Below are 19,038 nucleotides of genomic sequence, written 5' to 3'. Positions count from 1 at the left end.
AGAATCTTGTAAAAACATTGGGCTTCTCCTAGACGAGAGCCATCCACTTCAATTAAGAATACTGATAAGAATGCTAGCTAAACTTTCTCTCCCATTCTTTAAAACGCTTAGAGGGAAAATGATTTTAAGTAAAATAAGATTTCAACTTCCATTAAAATATCGAGGAATGCAATATGTGCATTTATTTTCTGAAGTAAATATATGACTGTTAATTTTGGAAATAAATGGATTTATCCAGCAGATGAATTCGTTTTCCATTAATAATGACATGAGATATTCTTACACGCCAGTTGTCGTTTGGAACACATATGAAAGGAGTGGAAACCTTTCACATATGTATTTAAACTCAGCGGCAAATATCTGTATGTAACTATATATATATATATATATATATATATATATATATATAGTCTGTTTATTACACATACATTGTTGGTTACATATGTGCATACATATATCAGTGGAATCCTGATTCAAAGATAAAAACCCATCAGACTAAACAAGAATACCGATTCTTATTAGTTTGATGAAGTGTTATGCTTGAATTGGGATTCCACTGAAACGTGTACGCATATGTGTAACCAACAATGTTTGTATAATAAACAGAAGATATGCCAGCTCTGTCTTGCATTGAGCACTCTTTAATAATCATGTGAGTTCCATTGGATTTACATCTAGAAAACTATTACATACATCCATGATATACATATATATGTGTAACTATATATATATATATATATATATATATATATATATGTGTGTGTGTGTGTGTGTGTGTGCGTGTGTGTGTGCGTGCGTGCGTGCGTGTGTATTTATATATATTGGTTGCAAGTAATTATTCAAGCAGGTCTGATAAAACAACATTTTTTCCGATTTTCTTTTATTTCCTCTTGCATGTTGTATAAAATGGCGCCAAGTTGTTGTTCGGCCATATTCTTCTCAAATAATTTCAATCGACGAGGGTGGGGGTAGTCGCTTTTAAAGAGAATATCTTCTTAAAGAATGGTTCTAAAATGTGCCTATGCATTTTTGGTGCCACACTATCTGTAAGTAGTGGTTGCATGTGCAAATCAAGTTTTCACGATATCTGTTTTTATTCGATTGTAATTTTTTATTCGATTGTAATTTTTTATTCAATTCTAAGGTGGAAGCACAGAATAGATACAAAACACCCTCTTCACCCTTAGAATCTTAGAATGGCTTTCAACATAATAAAATTATTATTTCAGGACGGTACCAAAAATACATTAGCACCTAAAATGTTACTTTGCAATTAATTTATTTTTAAATTATAAAATAAAACACATATAATAATTTCAAAACTTCATCCTGCTTTATTTTTTATTTGTTAAATACGTGGTTAATAAAAATTAAATTATAATTACATTCTTACATTTGAAATAACAGTGCGATTAAATTCTACAATTTCAAGAGGTAAATAAGCTTGTGGTTAAACTTATTGATAAAGGTGTTGATCGTAAAAAGTCCCTTTGTAAGGATTATATTTTTCGACTTGTATTTTCTAGTTAAATTCAAGATGGATGATATATTTTCGTCATTAAATTGTTACTTGGAAGTACAAAATAGTTATTTACAAACAGCCGAGCAACACAAGTAGCTTTGATTTAAACGAAAAGATAGCAGCAATAATTCTAACAATCGATCATTTCGTACGCGTGTTTGTCGCCGGCAGCGATTGTGAAAAGAGATTATTATTATTATCACTATTCTAAAGGAATTCATTAAATATTTGGCGAGGAAATAAAAAAAATCATTCTTTTGTATGCAGTTTCTGTGGGCTTATTTACTCAATAGTAGTCTGCAAGTAACATTCTGTTAATCCGAGCATATATATATATATATATATATATATATATATATATATGTATGTATATATATTGTAAGTTATGAAATATATATTGCAATTAAGCTACACAAAATATTCCGCGCTTCATCCACGCAAGGATTTCTCAGCTTATGTGAGGATTTTCTGATTTTCTCGCATTTTCTATACGCGCATTCTTTTGAGTGTTTAGTTAGTCAATAAGCTTTCTCGTTTCTACCGCACCCTTCATAATCATCCAATGAGCAGCCACTTACAGGACAAAGGCCCAACTTACCTCTGGTTCACTCGTTCCTTTGTCGTAAATTAATTTCCCCAGCTGGTTATTTAGCGATTTGAGCAAAGCTCGCTGTCCGTTTGTTTGTAAACAAAGTAGTAGCTCGAGATCTCGTTGGACTAATGCTTATTTAATAGGGTTTTGATGGATCCATAGTCCTGTCATTGGAGCTATCGACTGTAAACACGATGGTTGTTAGTTTGACAGACGGATAGCGGAAGGTGCTAGTCTAGCCGCATGATGAATTGTGGAACAACGAAACAGTACTGTATGTGGATTACTACACACACAAACCCCCACCCACCCCCACACACATATATGTATATATGCACATATATACATATATATACATATATATATACATATATATATATATATATATATATATATATATATATATATATATAGGAAGAGAGAAAGATAAAAAAGATAGAAAAATATTATATTAAAAAAGAAACTGATATACGAAAGACACAGAATAACAGAGAGGGGTATAGAAATAACGAGAAATATAGAAGGAGGGAGAAAAGAAGGATACAGAGAAAGAGAAACAGTGTGACCCAAAAACAACCGGCCCTATGTAGACTTTTTTTTAATTAGAGTTGGGGCCCGTTTTATGGGTCACCCTGCAGAACTGGAAACGCATACAGAGATAACAATTACAACAGTTATAAGTGCATGCAACTTCCTTGTACATTTGTTATAATTATGTCATTTTTCTTTAAAAGGAAATACACATCTAGACAATTTAAATTCAATCCTGTGTTTTGTTATTGATTTTCTAAAAACATCTTCGGATTAGAATTTAAATTTGAAGATTTGCGAATTCTTTTTAGGTATTTTTCGATCTTTACTCGCGGATTGCATTTTAAACAATCCTTGATTTGTGAATCGATTATTTATATTAATGTTGAGTATTACTGCATGAACACGTGCTTGTTTATAAGGTATTGATTCGAACCGCACGACATCTTTAAAGACCTTTTCAGCTATGGAAGACCGTAATAATTTTTATTCATGGACTTCATTCAGCTGACAAGAAAAGTAGATCAATCTATTTATAGCAAAGATAAAACTGCAAATGCTTAGACTTATACTTCTAATATCCTATCCTTTCGATCCATCTTCATCGCAATGGACCAACGAACTTGCTACATCGTTAATGCGATTTAACAACGTACAGTAAATTCCATTGCTGATATCTAAAGTAAAGGTGTACCATGATAAACCAGACACAATAGACCACTTGAATGATTATACATGATGCGCTATTACCGAAAATTTAAGGCGTAGAGTTTTTGAAAATTACATCTTTCGATTACGCTATATACGCGCAACCGGGGGCATGTGTCCGGAATTGTATTTAAAATATGAATGCCAAAACTGTACCTTTATTATAAACCATATAATTGTAGAAAATAAATGTAATTTTACAGCCTAAAAAACACATGCTTATCTAATCACTAGGGCTATGACGACAGTATATTATTTTCATTGTTTTGGCTCTCGATTATATATCCGACACAGTTTAAACACAATCAATCAACCGAAAGCCACATCACTCTACATAAAAATATATAAGATATCAATGGATATATACTCGAGAGTAAAAACACGTAAAAGAATATGCTGTTGTCATAGCCCTAATAATAACTTATCAATTCCTGAGGATCACACGAGCACAAAGATTAAAGAGATATTCGATAAGGACTGAAGATGGATCCTATCTCACTTGGGCTTATTTTTGCCGGTGCTTCTTTGCATACGAACCTCAAAAACTTAAGGTGTAAGTCGTACATGTTTAACCCGCTCGTCTAAAATATCTATTGTCTGTATGGTTGGTTGATTCGTTGTTTTTGTTTTACGGCATATCAACCCTTTTCGGGTTATTTAATGCCGAATCCAAATATTTTGAAGAGCATTTTTTTAATAGAATATATTTGTTGTTTTCAAGCCGGTTTCTATTTAACCCATAGTTGGGACCCTAACAGGTACTACCACTCCGGGTCAGAGTGGACCTGGGAGCAATGGTAATTAAAGGGTGGCTCCACACTCCCCAAAGCCCACAAGCTGGGGCCTCACCACTGGATATAGTTTAAGGTCATTTCCAGGACCCCCATTGAGGGACTTTTACCCTCTGCAGGGGAGCAGTTGGTGTATTCTAATGCCTCACCGACAGGGCCTATCTGCATGGATCTTATAGTAAGTATCGAGAAAGAGAATTTATATTGCGGTTCAGTGTTCCTGATACATACATTTTTTTCATGATACAGATTTACACATGTTTTTCTTATTGCCAAATATTTAACAACATGCCTCATCCCATTCAGCCAAGGCTACGACAGATCTTAATGCATCAGTGGAGATTGTCTCATGAAATTTCCATGTTGTTCTCCAGATTCCAACCGCCATTGAACAGATCTGGTGAATTATAAAGATGAAAGTTTATGACGGATCTCAATATTTGTCGAGAGATAAATTTTGGAGGAGGATTACTGAAGTTGCTCCTGCTATAACATCATCTCAAATCCGTCGATACATACAATAAGAATTTCGTCCTTCAAAACTAATCCGGCGATTCTCCCTACTTTCCAATGTGGGAGCGCTTTGGATAACATATTATTAGTTATTTTAATAATGTGGAAGCATAGAGCAAGACGATATATATATATATATATATATATATATATATATATATTGAGTAAAACAATATGCGTACATAAAAATTAAAGTTAACAAATAAAATTAGCAGGTAGAAGGAACATGTCATAAAAGAAAGACATAGTTGCACTGCTAAAAGACAAGACTTGCTTTTAAAACACATTTTGTATGCACGAGGCACTAAAACAATAACATAATGCAATCTGCTTAAAGTAAAACCTAACCATTAAATGTTGATACAGACCCAACGTTGTGAATAAAAGTCTTGCAAATGAACAAAAAAAGGAAATCCCACCTGGTTATTTTATTTTAAAGAAAAGGAGATAATTCGGTACTTGTATAGTTTAAGCAAGGCATTAAAAGATGAAAATATTAAAAATATATAAATAATCTACGTACTCATTATGGAATAAAGTTTCCATAAAAAATCATTTAATTTAATCAATTTTTTTTACAGAGAAAAATCGAATGTTTATGAGATCGATCGATTCGCGGCCATCTTGCATATTTCATGGATGGGGATTTGGTGGCTTAAAACGAAAAAGTAATTAAAATGGACAAAATGAAAAAAAATATTTATTAAGGACTATAAAATAAATGAAAAAAAAACACTAAAATATCTATGTAGGTATTTTTATGTCCATATTTCAAAATGCTTCTTTACATTTTCATTATAAACAACTTTGTAGCGGTGATTGGAATTATCACCCCTGATGCCCCTCCTCACCCACAAAATAGACAAGATGGCGGCGACTTGAATATCTCACAAAAGTTTGTTTTTTCCTCTGTAAAAAGGAAACAAATCTACATATCTAATTAAGTGATTTTTTTATGAAAACTTCATTCCATAACGAGTACAAATAATATAACAAGTTCTCAATATTTTCATTTTTTAATGTCTTGATAAAACTGCACACGTCCATTATTTCTCTATGGTATTTTCCAATCTACGTCTGCATCTTAGTTTTACAAGTCTTTTTGTTAGCTGTGTGGTTAAAAAAAAAGCTCTGCCGTATCGAACGCGTGTTTTTTGTTCCTTCCCACGTCAACAAATCAGCTCAGGTCCAGTCGATGGCGCACATGTTTTTCAAATGGCATCGCTATCTCCACTAACGTTGTTCCAAAATTTATCCTTGCAGACGTGGAAATTATCGGTTATTTTGAATTTAACTTAGGTTGGCAATTTACCATGAAAAAATCAACACCAAAACATTGTGCGTAAATTTTGCATTTTTTTTTAATGATCATTTGAGACACATGATGAAAAATAATTTTAAAGTCTAGGAGTCCTAGGGAAGAAAGCTGTTACAGTAAAAGGCTGTCTTACGTGTGAAGATCTGTAGAAGGTCTTTAATGTTCATCGGGGCCCACACCATTAAAATACTTATAAAATAAGCAAAGGGATGCTAAATTTTGTCGATGAGACAGCTACTAAAGCCTAGCTGAGACTATTAGGTTGGCGGTTGTCTTTTGTACTCTGTCAAAGAGGGAGGATGTTTTCTGCGATATCGACGTTTGTCTAACAATTATAATCGGTTTCTCACGCGGAAAATATAGCGATAAATGTTGCGATTTCGGAATGTTCATGAATTGCACTATTGCAACTATAAAAGTTTGAATGAAATAAAATGACACCATTTTTAAAAGTGTTGCTTATGCTGCAAGAAACTATAATGGAATATTAAAAATGTGAGAAATAAAAAAAATAAAAAAAACAACGCCAAAACAAAATCCAACAAAAATAATAATGTCCAAATCAAAATAAAATGCAATTAAAAAATAAAACAGTCAACAAATATTGATGGCCGCCTTAATGAAATATAAAACAAAATAAAACGAAAACACAAAAAGTGTTGTTAATGTAGCAAACCATCAAAATAAAATATTAAAAATGTAAAATAAATAACAACATTGCAAAGAATACAAATTTCAAAATTAAATATAATAAAAAAGACAAAACGTCAATAACAATGTAATAGTTTTCTAAAAATCAAGAAAATAATAAATATGTGAATAATAAAAAATACGATTAATAAACTCAAATGAAAAAAATAATAGTGGTATTAAAATGTCAAATATTAATGAAAAAAAATTGAGAAAAATGATACAATAAATAATAAAAATTGCCAAAAATCCAAAACTAACAACTGAAAATAAAAAATAAATAAAAAATATAAAAAAAATAATGTCAAAAGTCAAATATCAGTTGTCAATGTAAAAATAATTAAAATGTCAAGAATTAAAAATAAAAAGGAAAAAATAATACAGGTGTTAAAATGTCAAATATTAATAAACAAAAATTGAAAAAGATGATACAATGAACAATAAAAATTGCCAAAAATCCAAAACTAACAAATGAAAATAAAAAATATAAAAAATATATAATGTCAAAAGTAAAATATCAGTTGTCAATGTAAAAAATAATTAAACTATCAAGAATTAAAAATAAAAAGGACAAAATAATAGAGGTATAAAAATGTCAAATATTAATGAACAAAAATTGACAAAAATGATACAATAAATTATAAAAATTGCCAAAAATCCAAAACTAAGAACTGAAAATAAAAAATAAATAAAAAATATAAAAGAAAAAAAATGTCAAAAGTCAAATATCAGTTGTCAATGTAAAAAATAATTAAATATCAAGAATTAAAAATAAAAAGGACAAAATAATACAGGTGTTAAAATGTCAAATATTAATGAGCAAAAATTGAAAAAGATAATACAATAAATAATTAAAAAAATCCAAAACTAACAAATAAAAATAAAAAATAAATAAAAAATATAAGAAATATATAATGTCTAAAGTCAAATATCAGTTGTCAATGTAAAAATAATTAAAATGTCAAGAATTAAAAAGAAGAGATTGAAAATTTGAAAACTCAAAACGTGGGGCTGTGGTAAATGCCGAAATAATAAGATAAAGACAATGGCAAAACAAAAAAAAACAAGGAAAGAAATAAAAGTGGTGAACCAAAATCAAACAACGATAAACATGTCAACATTTGTTAAAATCCTAATTTAATGGTTCTAGCTTATAGATTATATGTTATGAAAATAGTGTAGAAAATTAATAGTGTATAAAAGTAAATAGTGTATAACAATAGTGTATAAGAGTGATATTAAAATACTTGTTTTTGTAAAAAACATATATATATATATATATATATATATATATATATATATACATGTATATGTCAGTTTTACTTTTATAAAATCTCGTTCACATATGGTTTTGGCAACACAAATCGATTGCTCCAAGATGTTAGCCGATTCTAAACAAAATGGCGAATAAATATATCATTAAGAAAATACCACATTTTTCTTATTTATTGTTTATTATTGTCAGAAGTCTATAATTAATTAAAGCCAAAGTATCAATGGCGGTAATACTCTAGTATATTGTTAAATTAGACATTTGTGATCTCATTCAATTATTTCCAAAATTAATTATAAACCATTCAATTTCTTTAATGTACAAATTCATAGTTAGAAATAGTATACCAGATTTATAAAGGGTAAAATCTTGTATATGAATATTAGCATATATAAAACTTTTATTAGTTCATTATTGAAGTTAAATAATTATCTGCAAGAAACAATTCAAGAATTAATCTAACAAGTAAATATAACAAAAACGACTTTTAGTATTGTTGTCAGTTGTACATAATTTCTTAACTAGGCAAAACACTAGTTTATATTAAAAGTAGACATTATTTAAAATGAAAAATATTATACTATTTCGTTCTTGTACATAAAATTGTGATACATTATACGTTAGAAACGTGGCAATATATATATATATATATATATATATATATATATATATTTATATATAAGATTGTTGATTTTTTATTTATTTTTTATTAGCGATTAATTTCCTTTTTTTATTACTTCGTTCCCTGAACGTTTATATTATAAGAAAGGAGTTATTTGCCCTTTGTTTGCATTTTTTCTTCGCCCACATTTTTAAGACGTATTTACTTTTTTATTTTTTTTTTAAATATTACTTATTAATTATTAATTAATAATTACTACGTGCAGAAAAGTAAGTCATCAATATGCACGTAGTAATTATTAATTATTAATTAATAATTAATATATATATATTATATGTATTTAAATATGTAACTGATATAAGAATTTGATTATAAAATAGACAATAACAAATTGCTAAAACTAAAAAAAAACTAATCAATGTAAATTAAAAGTAAAATAAAAATAAATAGATAATGTTACAAGTTAACTAAATTTATGTTTTCAATGAAATAAAAATATTAGAAAATGTAGGGAGGGGATAAAAACGGACATTTGCAATTGAAAAAAAAACAATAAAAGAAATAAAATATCAGAAATAAATAAGGAAAGAATGAAATCAACCAGCAATTAAACATGTCAAGAAAAGAAAAAAAAAACGCCTGTTTAATCGTTTCTGTTTATTATACTAGACATGAATTACATGTTTAGTAAAATAGTTTATAAATTAATCTGTATATATCGTATATACTGTATCATATACTGTACAAACATCGGGTACTGTTATATATCAGTATCATAAAAATATATACAAAACTATTTACTTCAATAATAGTAACGAGATGTGGGAAGAGTTAAGTCAATTAGAACGCAAACTAACAACCGGTGTCAATTCCATAAAATCTCATCTACGTATGAATTTGGCAACACATATGAATTTCTTTAAAAAGATAGCCAAATCTAAGAAAAATGCCGAAAACAGATGTGATTATGAAAATAGCGTATTTTTCTTATTTATTTGTTGTTTATTGTTGTTGTCTATTGTCGATACGTAACAATAACGGCCATTTTCTAGTTTATTGTTGAAGGAGACATTTGTGAACTCTTAAAATTAGTTTTAATTAATTTCCTTAATTACTTGTAAACCATGCGATTACTCTACTATAAAAATGCACATATTTACAAATGGCATATCATATGTTTAAATCTGGTTAATATCTAAATATATGGATTTTATAAGCTTATTATTGAATTTAAATTCTTTATGGAAGAATAATCCAACAGAAATAAATATCAGCAGAATTAAATCTCATCTACTAGTATAAGGAGCATGTGAGTTAATCCAGTAAGACTTTGCTACAATAGGACTCTTCGCCCAACTCTACATTATTTGTCTGGAAGTGTTCTTAGATAGGGTTTGTATCGGAATGACTCTGATAAATATTGAAACCCGATGACCAAAAAATTCAGATTAAAGAAGAAACACTCTGATTTTGAACAAAGATAACCTAATATCACAACTGTATTTGAGACGTTTTATCACAGTACAAGCAAAACGGAGTAGTGTATGAAAGTTCTACTACAAGACATGGGGTTTAAAACGAATGTTTCTGTTTAGAGCTCAATTGAAGCATTATACTTGACATTTGTAAAATCAATTCCTTAATAAATGGGCGGGTATTTATGAAATTTGGATTGGATTTGAATTGAGCATTAAAAGATTGTATTCGTGACCAATAGACAAAAGCCAAATCTATAATATATTCAAGTTAAATAAAATAGCACAATATTCCAAGATAGTATAGTTTCATTTTCAGACTTATACATAATTCTCATTATTATTATTATTATTATTATTATTATTATTATTATTATTATTATTATTATTATTATTATGTTTACTTTTGACATTAAGTAATAGCTTAAGGTTAATATGTCATATAACATAATATACGAAACTCTAAAATTTTAACTCTAGATAATTAAATATTTTATTGTTATCCTGGGATGTTCGTCTACAGCCAAAATTATACTGTTACAAAGTAAATAAAATAACATAATATTTCGGGATTATATACTTACAACGCCAGACAGATACATAATCTTTAATATTATTATTATTATTATTATTATTATTGTTATTATAATTATTATTATAATTGTTATTTTTATTATTGTTATTTTTATTATTATTGTTATTTTTATTATTGTTATTATTGTTATTATTATCATTATTATTATTATAATTGTTATTTTTATTATTGTTATTTTTATTATTATTGTTATTTTTATTATTGTTATTATTGTTATTATTATCATTATTATTATTATTATAATTGTTATTTTTATTATTGTTATTTTAATTATTATTTTTATTATTGTTATTATTGTTATTATTATTGTTATTTCTATTATTATTGTTATTATTGTTATTATTATCATTATTATTATTGTTATTATTATTGTTATTATTATTGTTATTAGTATTATTATTGCTATTGTTATTATTATTATTGTCATTATTATTATTATTATTATTAGTAGTAGTAGTAGTAGTAGTAGTAGAAGTAGTAGTAGTAGTATTGCCACTGTAGTACATTTAACGTGCGTGTATTACGGTTTCCAGATTATAAATTATACGATCGCTAGATCGTATTTAATAATGGTTGGGGATAGGTAAAAATCAAATGCTGAAAATATTTACTTAGCATATGCCAATTTAATAGTTCTACTATGTTATTACGTTCTATCTTCCTTTTTAGTAAATAGGATCTCCCGATCAGCGAAGTTTCATTGTAAAAACAAATAAAAATCAAATTTAAAAATAATATCGCTTTATGGCCGTATGTGAAACTAAAATATACCTGCTTGGTCTCCTGGTTAAGATCCACGTGCAGTATCTGTTCTGTCTCAAGATGGTATAATGATATTTGTTTTTTTTCCGTTCGCATTGGCGCCTATACATATTTATTAGATAAATACTTTTACATTATTGTTATTATTATAATTATTATAATAATTATTATTATTACTATTATTATTATTATAGTTATTATTATTATTATTACTATTATTATTACTATTATTATTATTCCTATTATTACTATTATTATTACTATTATTATTATTATTATTATTATTATTATTAGCATTGTCATGAAGCATTAAATTATAGCTTGAGGTTGATATGTCATCAAACAGATATATGAAACTCTATAACAGTTTATTATGGACACTGAAATATGTTGTTTTTTTTGCTGTTTTAAAAATTTTTCTTTAGGTTCTTCGTCTTCAGACAAAACAATACTTTAAAAAAGCCAAATAAAATAGCATTATATTGCGCGATAGTAGAGTTTTAGTTTTAGACAGATAACAAACTATCCATTCTTATTATCGCTGTTAATAAAATGATTATTTTATATTTTCACTGAATATTACGATTACCATTGGTGCCATAAATGACCGCTTGAGTTCGATATGTGAGAAAACAGAATATACGAAACTCTACAACATAGACTTTGCTTACTGTGGAAACTTAAACGTGTTATTGTTTTCTTGGGGTTGTTCGTCTACACACCAAAATGACAAAACAGCAAGATACAGACAAGACCAAACACGGAAAAACTAAACACATTGAATTTGGATTAAAAATTTAAAAGGAACTGAATAATGACCTTCTCCATTGTTCCCTCATCTCCAGCAACTCGGCCCTTGATCTTACACGGACTTCTTCTTTCTTCAGTCTAGAAGAACAAGTAATAAAAAAAGACAAAAATACTTCTTTTGCCTCCATCTAATTTTGGACACGATACACGAATCAGTTTTGGATTCTTGCTTTTTTTTTAAGACCTGTCACGTCTAAAAACCGACCTGAAAAGTTTACGGATCTCTCTAAGATAATGAAACATTTTACATCATTTGAATTATTCAGACACGTTTTTCATCTTGGATGTTATTCTCACACTTTTTTAGCCAATATAACCCCAGAATATATTCAACTGAATTGTCTGTGACTGGCGAACTCGAGTATCAATACGGAATTTCAAAGAGAACCCCAATTATGTAATACAAGGAGATTTTTTTCTTATTCTATCAGTAGAATTTCAAGTATGCCTACAGAATAAATAGATAAATTTGAAAAGACGACATGATTCCATTTCTGTTTAATGAAAAGTAATATCCTATTTTGTTGCAGACCATGTACTAGTTGATTAGTTGTGTTCAACTCCCAATCATGCCTGGAAGTGACAGAATGTTCAACGAGCGAGAATGGAGATGCGCCAGTGTACAACGCATACTTTCTACCAATCCAAATTATTACAACATGACAATTTCCAGCATCCTCAAAATGCAAATCAAGACGGTTCAACGCTTGAGGACTAAGCATAAAAGTTTTTCCGACCACGGTTTTGGTGTTTTGGTGTGGTTTCAAGTAAGAACCACCTCATGCCTCTGCACATATTCGAAGTTGTCTTAAAAGTCAATACTAAAGTATACCTGTATATGATGAAAGTGCGGTTAACCCTTGATGCAATCATGTGGCACCTGGTGGACCATGTGTGTCGCAGCAGGATTCGGCGCCGACACACAAGTCCAAAGAGACCCAAACTTAGCTTTAGAAGGAGTGCTACCAATTTATACCCTTCTCTCACTATCCGTCTCTTCCTCTGACCTCGACCCGCTGGACTACGTCGTTTAGTTATATGTCGAGAACATCACTAACAGGACCTCCTACAACATCAAAGCCAGCCTGATCGCTGCCATCCGTCGAGTATTCGCCGAGCTCTCGTCGACATTTGTGGAAAAAGAATTTTCCCGATTCCGGACCCGTATCCAGGTTGTGATTGAGGCTGAATGCGGCTACATTGAATTGATGTCAACTCTACTACATAATTAAATTACCTGAATTGATTTTTTCTAATAAAAGATTTAAAATAAACTTGTAGTATTCTTTACTTTAGGGCGACTAATTTATCCTCTCTGTATTTTAGATGTCCCACTAATTAAATCGGCAAACTCTAGAAAACAACTTAACATGAATTATTAAACAGAATGATCAGAAGTATGACTAGTTGATTAGTTGAGTTCAACTACCACTAGAAGATAGTCTTGAAGATTCTCTTGATCCCATCGTCAGAACAGGCGATAGAATAGATAAAACCCAAAATATTACTTAAAACTATGACTCGACTATGTCTGCCAGAACGAGAAGCATCTACTTCGTTTAAATGAAGGCTTCAGTTTGAAAAAACGTACAGATTATAGAGATTGATCGAAACTTCGAGATAAATTTATCTTACCTACTGATTGATGGAAATTATATCAACCGAAAAATGCGAGAATAATATCAAAGATGAGAACAGTGTTCAGAATCGTTAGATTAATAAGAACCACTTACAAATGTTGATTTTAAATTGGGATTTGTTTTAGCTACGCAAATATATCTTATATAAATATCTATCTGAAATTACCTTTTTTATTGAGTTACCACAATATATCAAGACCCAGGATCCACCTAACGATAAGGGTAAGGTGTCATGTGGACGGCAAAACAGCGCCGTTATGACAAGTAATAGTAGTTGCGATAGAATTTGCTTTTTAAAATGCAGTTCAATAATGTTACTATTGTACTCTTAAAAGGCCAGTCTATATTTAGTTAGGGAACAACGATGCAGTATTCTGTAAAACAAAATGGTGGAAAAGCGTGTCTTAAACTATATCTATTAAGATGTAGCAATAGTTCTTCATCTGTTGACGTCATCAGTGACTTAGCCTCTGGAGCGAGACAATGATATAACCATTTTTCAAGCGACCGTGCCAACGTATTTGTTGTAAGTCTTCCATTTCATGTCTGGGTTGAATGTCTATCATAGAACTTTGTCAAAGCCGCAAGACATGTTTCAGTCATTTCAATGGTAGTCAAGTAGAGAACTTTTGTTTTTAAAAAAAGAAGTTTGATTCTGGACTGATTTAAAGTAAACATCCAGTGATTTACTTTAAATACCACCATGATCTATTTGTTAGAAGTAGGTATACTTTGCTTTATTTGTTAGAAGTAGGTATATTTTGCCTTATATTTTAGAAAAAGGTATTCTTGCTTTATTTGTTAGAAGAAGGTATACTTTTCTTTATTTGTTAGACGTAGGTATACTTTGCCTTATTTGTCAAAAGAAGGTATACTTTGCTTTATTTGTTAGAAATAGGTGTACTTTGCTGCATTTAAAAGATAATTGATCATTTAAATGTATCTGAATTTTCTGTTTCATAAATCGAAACAAATAGTTCAACGGTTGACATGTATAAAGATGTTCTTTATCCACATCCAATATTCAAACGAAATCTCACGATGATACCAGATAGCACTGTTAACTGGGGGTAGAAGGAAATATAATGACTCCATTGAAACTGAAGTTTTATTTCCAATATTTTGTACTTTTCGCCGTCATATCGCATTAATCTAAAGATTCTACAGCGTGGAACTATGAAATAGTCTCCGTAGAAAAGACTACATGGTTCGATTTCCGTTTGATTAAAACCTGTTTTCTTTTTGGTGCAGATCATCCCTAATTGCCAGGTGTGTACAAATTACAAGAGCTATAGAAGCCTTCTATCCTGTTTTAAAGTGAGACAATATCCAACGAGCAAGGTCTGACATGCGTCGCTGTACAACTCATTGTCTCTATCGATCAGAATTATGACAAAAAGACCATTGCCAGAACCTTCAAAATGCGCTGGATTGGCACAAATAATAGGCGCGTGCCTATGATGATGACAAGAAAGTTTCCAGCCACGGGAATGGTCTATGGTGTAATTTCAAGTAATCAGGTGGCCGCTGGCAAACCATGGGTGTGGCAGTAAGACTCGGCGTCGGTCCACAGAAACCTAGACGTGACTTCACACTGGCCGCCTAGTTTCCTGAACTCGCAGGAGTACTTCGTTTTGTTATACGACGAGAACATCACCAACATTACCTCACACAGCACGGATTTCAGCCTGATCGCCATCATCTACCGAGTACTCGTCAGTGCTTGTTGAAAAGGCATCGTTCCACCCTGTGTTGTTGGCATAGGTAACCCCGATATTTTTCTATTTGTAATTTTCTCTACAAAGAGGGACTACGTGAAAGTCGCCATCATTCGAAGTGAAAATATTTTTTGTGGGACAAAAGGAATTCGATCCCGTAACATCCTGGTTGCCAGTCTGTGTCGTAAACCATTGACCACCGTCACCCTCCCTTCTTCTGAAACAGCGCTAGATATATATCAAAATACAGTCATATTGCAAAGAACTGCATGAAGAATTGTGAAGCTCTTGTATGACGACATAATTTAATTATATAATTACTATTGTAAAATAAAAATATTAATTAAAATACAAACACATCTTCACGTTTTGCAGGTCGGTTTTTGCCGGTCCAGGTCTAAAAAAAACGAATAAAACTTTAAAGATTTATTATTATATTATAATTAAATATAACCATTTATGCTTAATATTGATCCGAGAATTAAAGCACTTTAATCAATTAAAAAAAGAAGAAAAATCTATCCGATATTCCATTATTGTTAATCAAGTTATTAAACATTAAATCGATTTAAAATTCAACATAATTAAATAGATATAGATAATAGAAAAGGTGTGCGTGCCCAGGTGTAGAAAATTGTGACAATCGGTGCAAGACATTTAGAAAAATAAGGTTGTGGTGGTTGGGTTAAAGGTTGAAGAGTTTCACGGCGTGGAAAAGGACGGATACAAGTGTTGTGCTCCAGCAAATAGAAACATGCACAAACAGGAAGTTTATGCGAGGTTCAAATTACCACAGACAAATGAAATATACATTTGATAAAAGAGAATGTCTTTATCTGAATATCTGAAATAAATAGTCTTCTATTTCCGGTTCGATATACTTCCTGTTCCGAAAGGTTATTAGATAATCTTTATAAGTTTATAACGCATCATTAAGTACTGTTGCGCAGAGGTGCAGGCGTTTATCTCACCATAACAAAGGTTAAATGACCCCATGTTTAAAAATGCAAAACATTATAAAAAAATGATAATTATATAATTTTCAAGATAGTTTAAATAGAATTTAATGCAAACATAAATAAAACATACAATTTAGCATGTATTGGTGGGTTATTAATATTGTCTCTTAAGTATATTGGTATATCCGATGATTTCAAAATATCATTACGAAATATAAACTAATTGTATTATATAAAAGAAAAAAAAAACGTTTTTTTTTTACTAAATGGCAAGCTCGTGACGAAGATGAGCGGATACTGAGTTAAAAAAAAACAAACAAACAAAGATTCGATGATGAAATAAGATTGCTGGTGGTGCTACATTGTTTGGCATTTGAAATCTAAAAAAGTCAAAAGCGAGATCATTTTTCGTCCAAATAAATTATTCATCTACATTAAATAAATTATTCGTCTACATCAAATAAATTATTCATCTACATAAAATAAATTATTCATCTACATAAAATAAATTATTCGTCTACATAAAATAAATTATTCGTCTACATCAAATAAATTATTCATCTACATGAAATACATTATTCATCTACATAAAATAAATTATTCATCTACATAAAATAAATTATTCATCTACATAAAATAAATTATTCGTCTACATCAAATAAATTATTCATCTACATGAAATAAATTATTCATCTACATAAATTAAATTGCTCGTCTACATAAAATAAATTATTCGTCTACATAAAATAAATTATTCGTCTACATCAAATAAATTATTCATCTACATAAAATAAATTATTCATCTACATAAAATAAATTATTCGTCTACATAAAATAAATTATTCATCTACATAAAATAAATTATTCATCTACATAAAATAAATTATTCGTCTACATAAAATAAATTATTCATCTACATAAAATAAATTATTCATCTACATAAAATAAATTATTCGTCTACATAAAATAAATTATTCGTCTACATCAAATAAATTATTCGTCTACATCAAATAAATTATTCATCTACATAAAATAAATTATTCGTCTGTATAAAATAAATGAATGTGGAAGCTTTCAATCAGATAACGTATATTTTAATTTTTGTATTTTTCAATAATAGTTCCATCGGAGATATAAATTTTCTTAGGGATACACATTGCATCTAAGTGTTGATCGCAGTAGTTTTTCTTTTTTTTTGTCCACCCACCTTTAGTCGGGGGACCAAAAAAAAGTGCATCTAGGTGTTGATCGCAGTATTTTTTTTTTTGGTCTCCCGACAAAAGGTGGGTGGACCTGTTATGTCCGTTCGTTCGTTTGTCCGTTTGTCCGTTCGTCTCTGCTTGTGTCGTCACTTTTCTCAATAACTACGCCTTGGAATTTTTTGAAATTTTGCACAAACATGATATGAGTAAAAAAGTAATAGAACGCATTTTCCGGGGACACTCCAGTTACTCCCGTAGGAGCGCCTTTCGGGTTAAAATGACTACAATTGACACCTTTGTGCTTATTATAAATAAATTGATTCCTTGGATTTTAGAAACCTTTATAAATAGTTGTAACTAACTGATTTCTATATGAAATGGCGCTATTTTAAAACTTATAAAAACACTCCATTTTGGGGAGTAATTTACCATATTTTTGCCAAAAATGTTCTGTGTATGTCTATTTAGCAGTTTCGCATGGTGCTAAACTCAAAATTCAATATGTTAAACCCTTAGGAACGTTCGGCGTTAAATATATTGGAGGAAATGTGTGTTATTTTTTATGCCTCGTTAACTGTGCACTCACAGTGGACAATGCATTCTTCACTTGGTTTTTGAGCCACAGGTAAATAAATGCGATCGTTAATTGAAAACTATTGGAATACTTGAGGTATCATTCCGAATTTGATGGATTCTGCACGTGTATCTTGTCGAACTCGGGAATGATGCTGTCGAACTCGAGAATGAGGACGGAATTTTTAGCGGAACCCTTTATTTACTTCACGGGTGTATTGATTTTATTGTCCAGGCAGCCATGACTTGATAGAGGTTTAAAGTTATTCGCAATTGTTTTTGTTTTTTTTTTGGTCGCCCACACTGAGGATTGAACCTACAACTAATTCTTACAAGTACACTAACCACTGCGCCTTAAACCTACTTTTATTTCTAGTTGTAAATATCACAATTTATTACTAATTACTACCCATATTAACGCATATCTATCTCTCCCTATATATATATATTAATGTTTTTACTTATTGCTTATACATATTATCTATTGTTTGTAATTAATGGTTGGGAACCAGTAATTATAAACAATTTACAGTAACTCGACCGAAACCTTCTGAAAATAACACTCAAGATGAGAACAATAGTCAGATGAATCCAAAGATTAAAATTCCTCATTAGAAACATCATAGAACTTCGATAAAATAGGATGGGAGACATACTTAGTTATAGGGTTAGGATAGATAAGACAATTATGAAAACGGTGTAGTGTAATGTGATATCAAAAAAGTATTCAGGAATGAGATATTA

The 19,038-nt window shown here is 29.8% G+C and overlaps 1 protein-coding gene across 1 annotated transcript in view; it reads right to left on the bottom strand.

Annotated features, from left to right (window-relative positions):
- Positions 1-19,038, bottom strand: part of LOC145247809 (uncharacterized) — a 1,402,654-nt gene that overhangs the window by 393,092 nt on the left and 990,524 nt on the right. Inside the window, exon 5 of the mRNA XM_080109443.1 lies at positions 12,212-12,280. Coding sequence (XP_079965569.1) covers positions 12,212-12,280 — 69 coding nt within the window. The remainder of the gene's footprint in view (positions 1-12,211; positions 12,281-19,038) is intronic.

Source organism: Euprymna scolopes, chromosome 26, assembly GCF_053919585.1.
Source record: "Euprymna scolopes isolate OS-2025 chromosome 26, ASM5391958v1, whole genome shotgun sequence".
Lineage (NCBI taxonomy): Eukaryota > Metazoa > Mollusca > Cephalopoda > Sepiida > Sepiolidae > Euprymna > Euprymna scolopes.
This window is presented reverse-complemented; position numbering and strand designations above follow the sequence as displayed.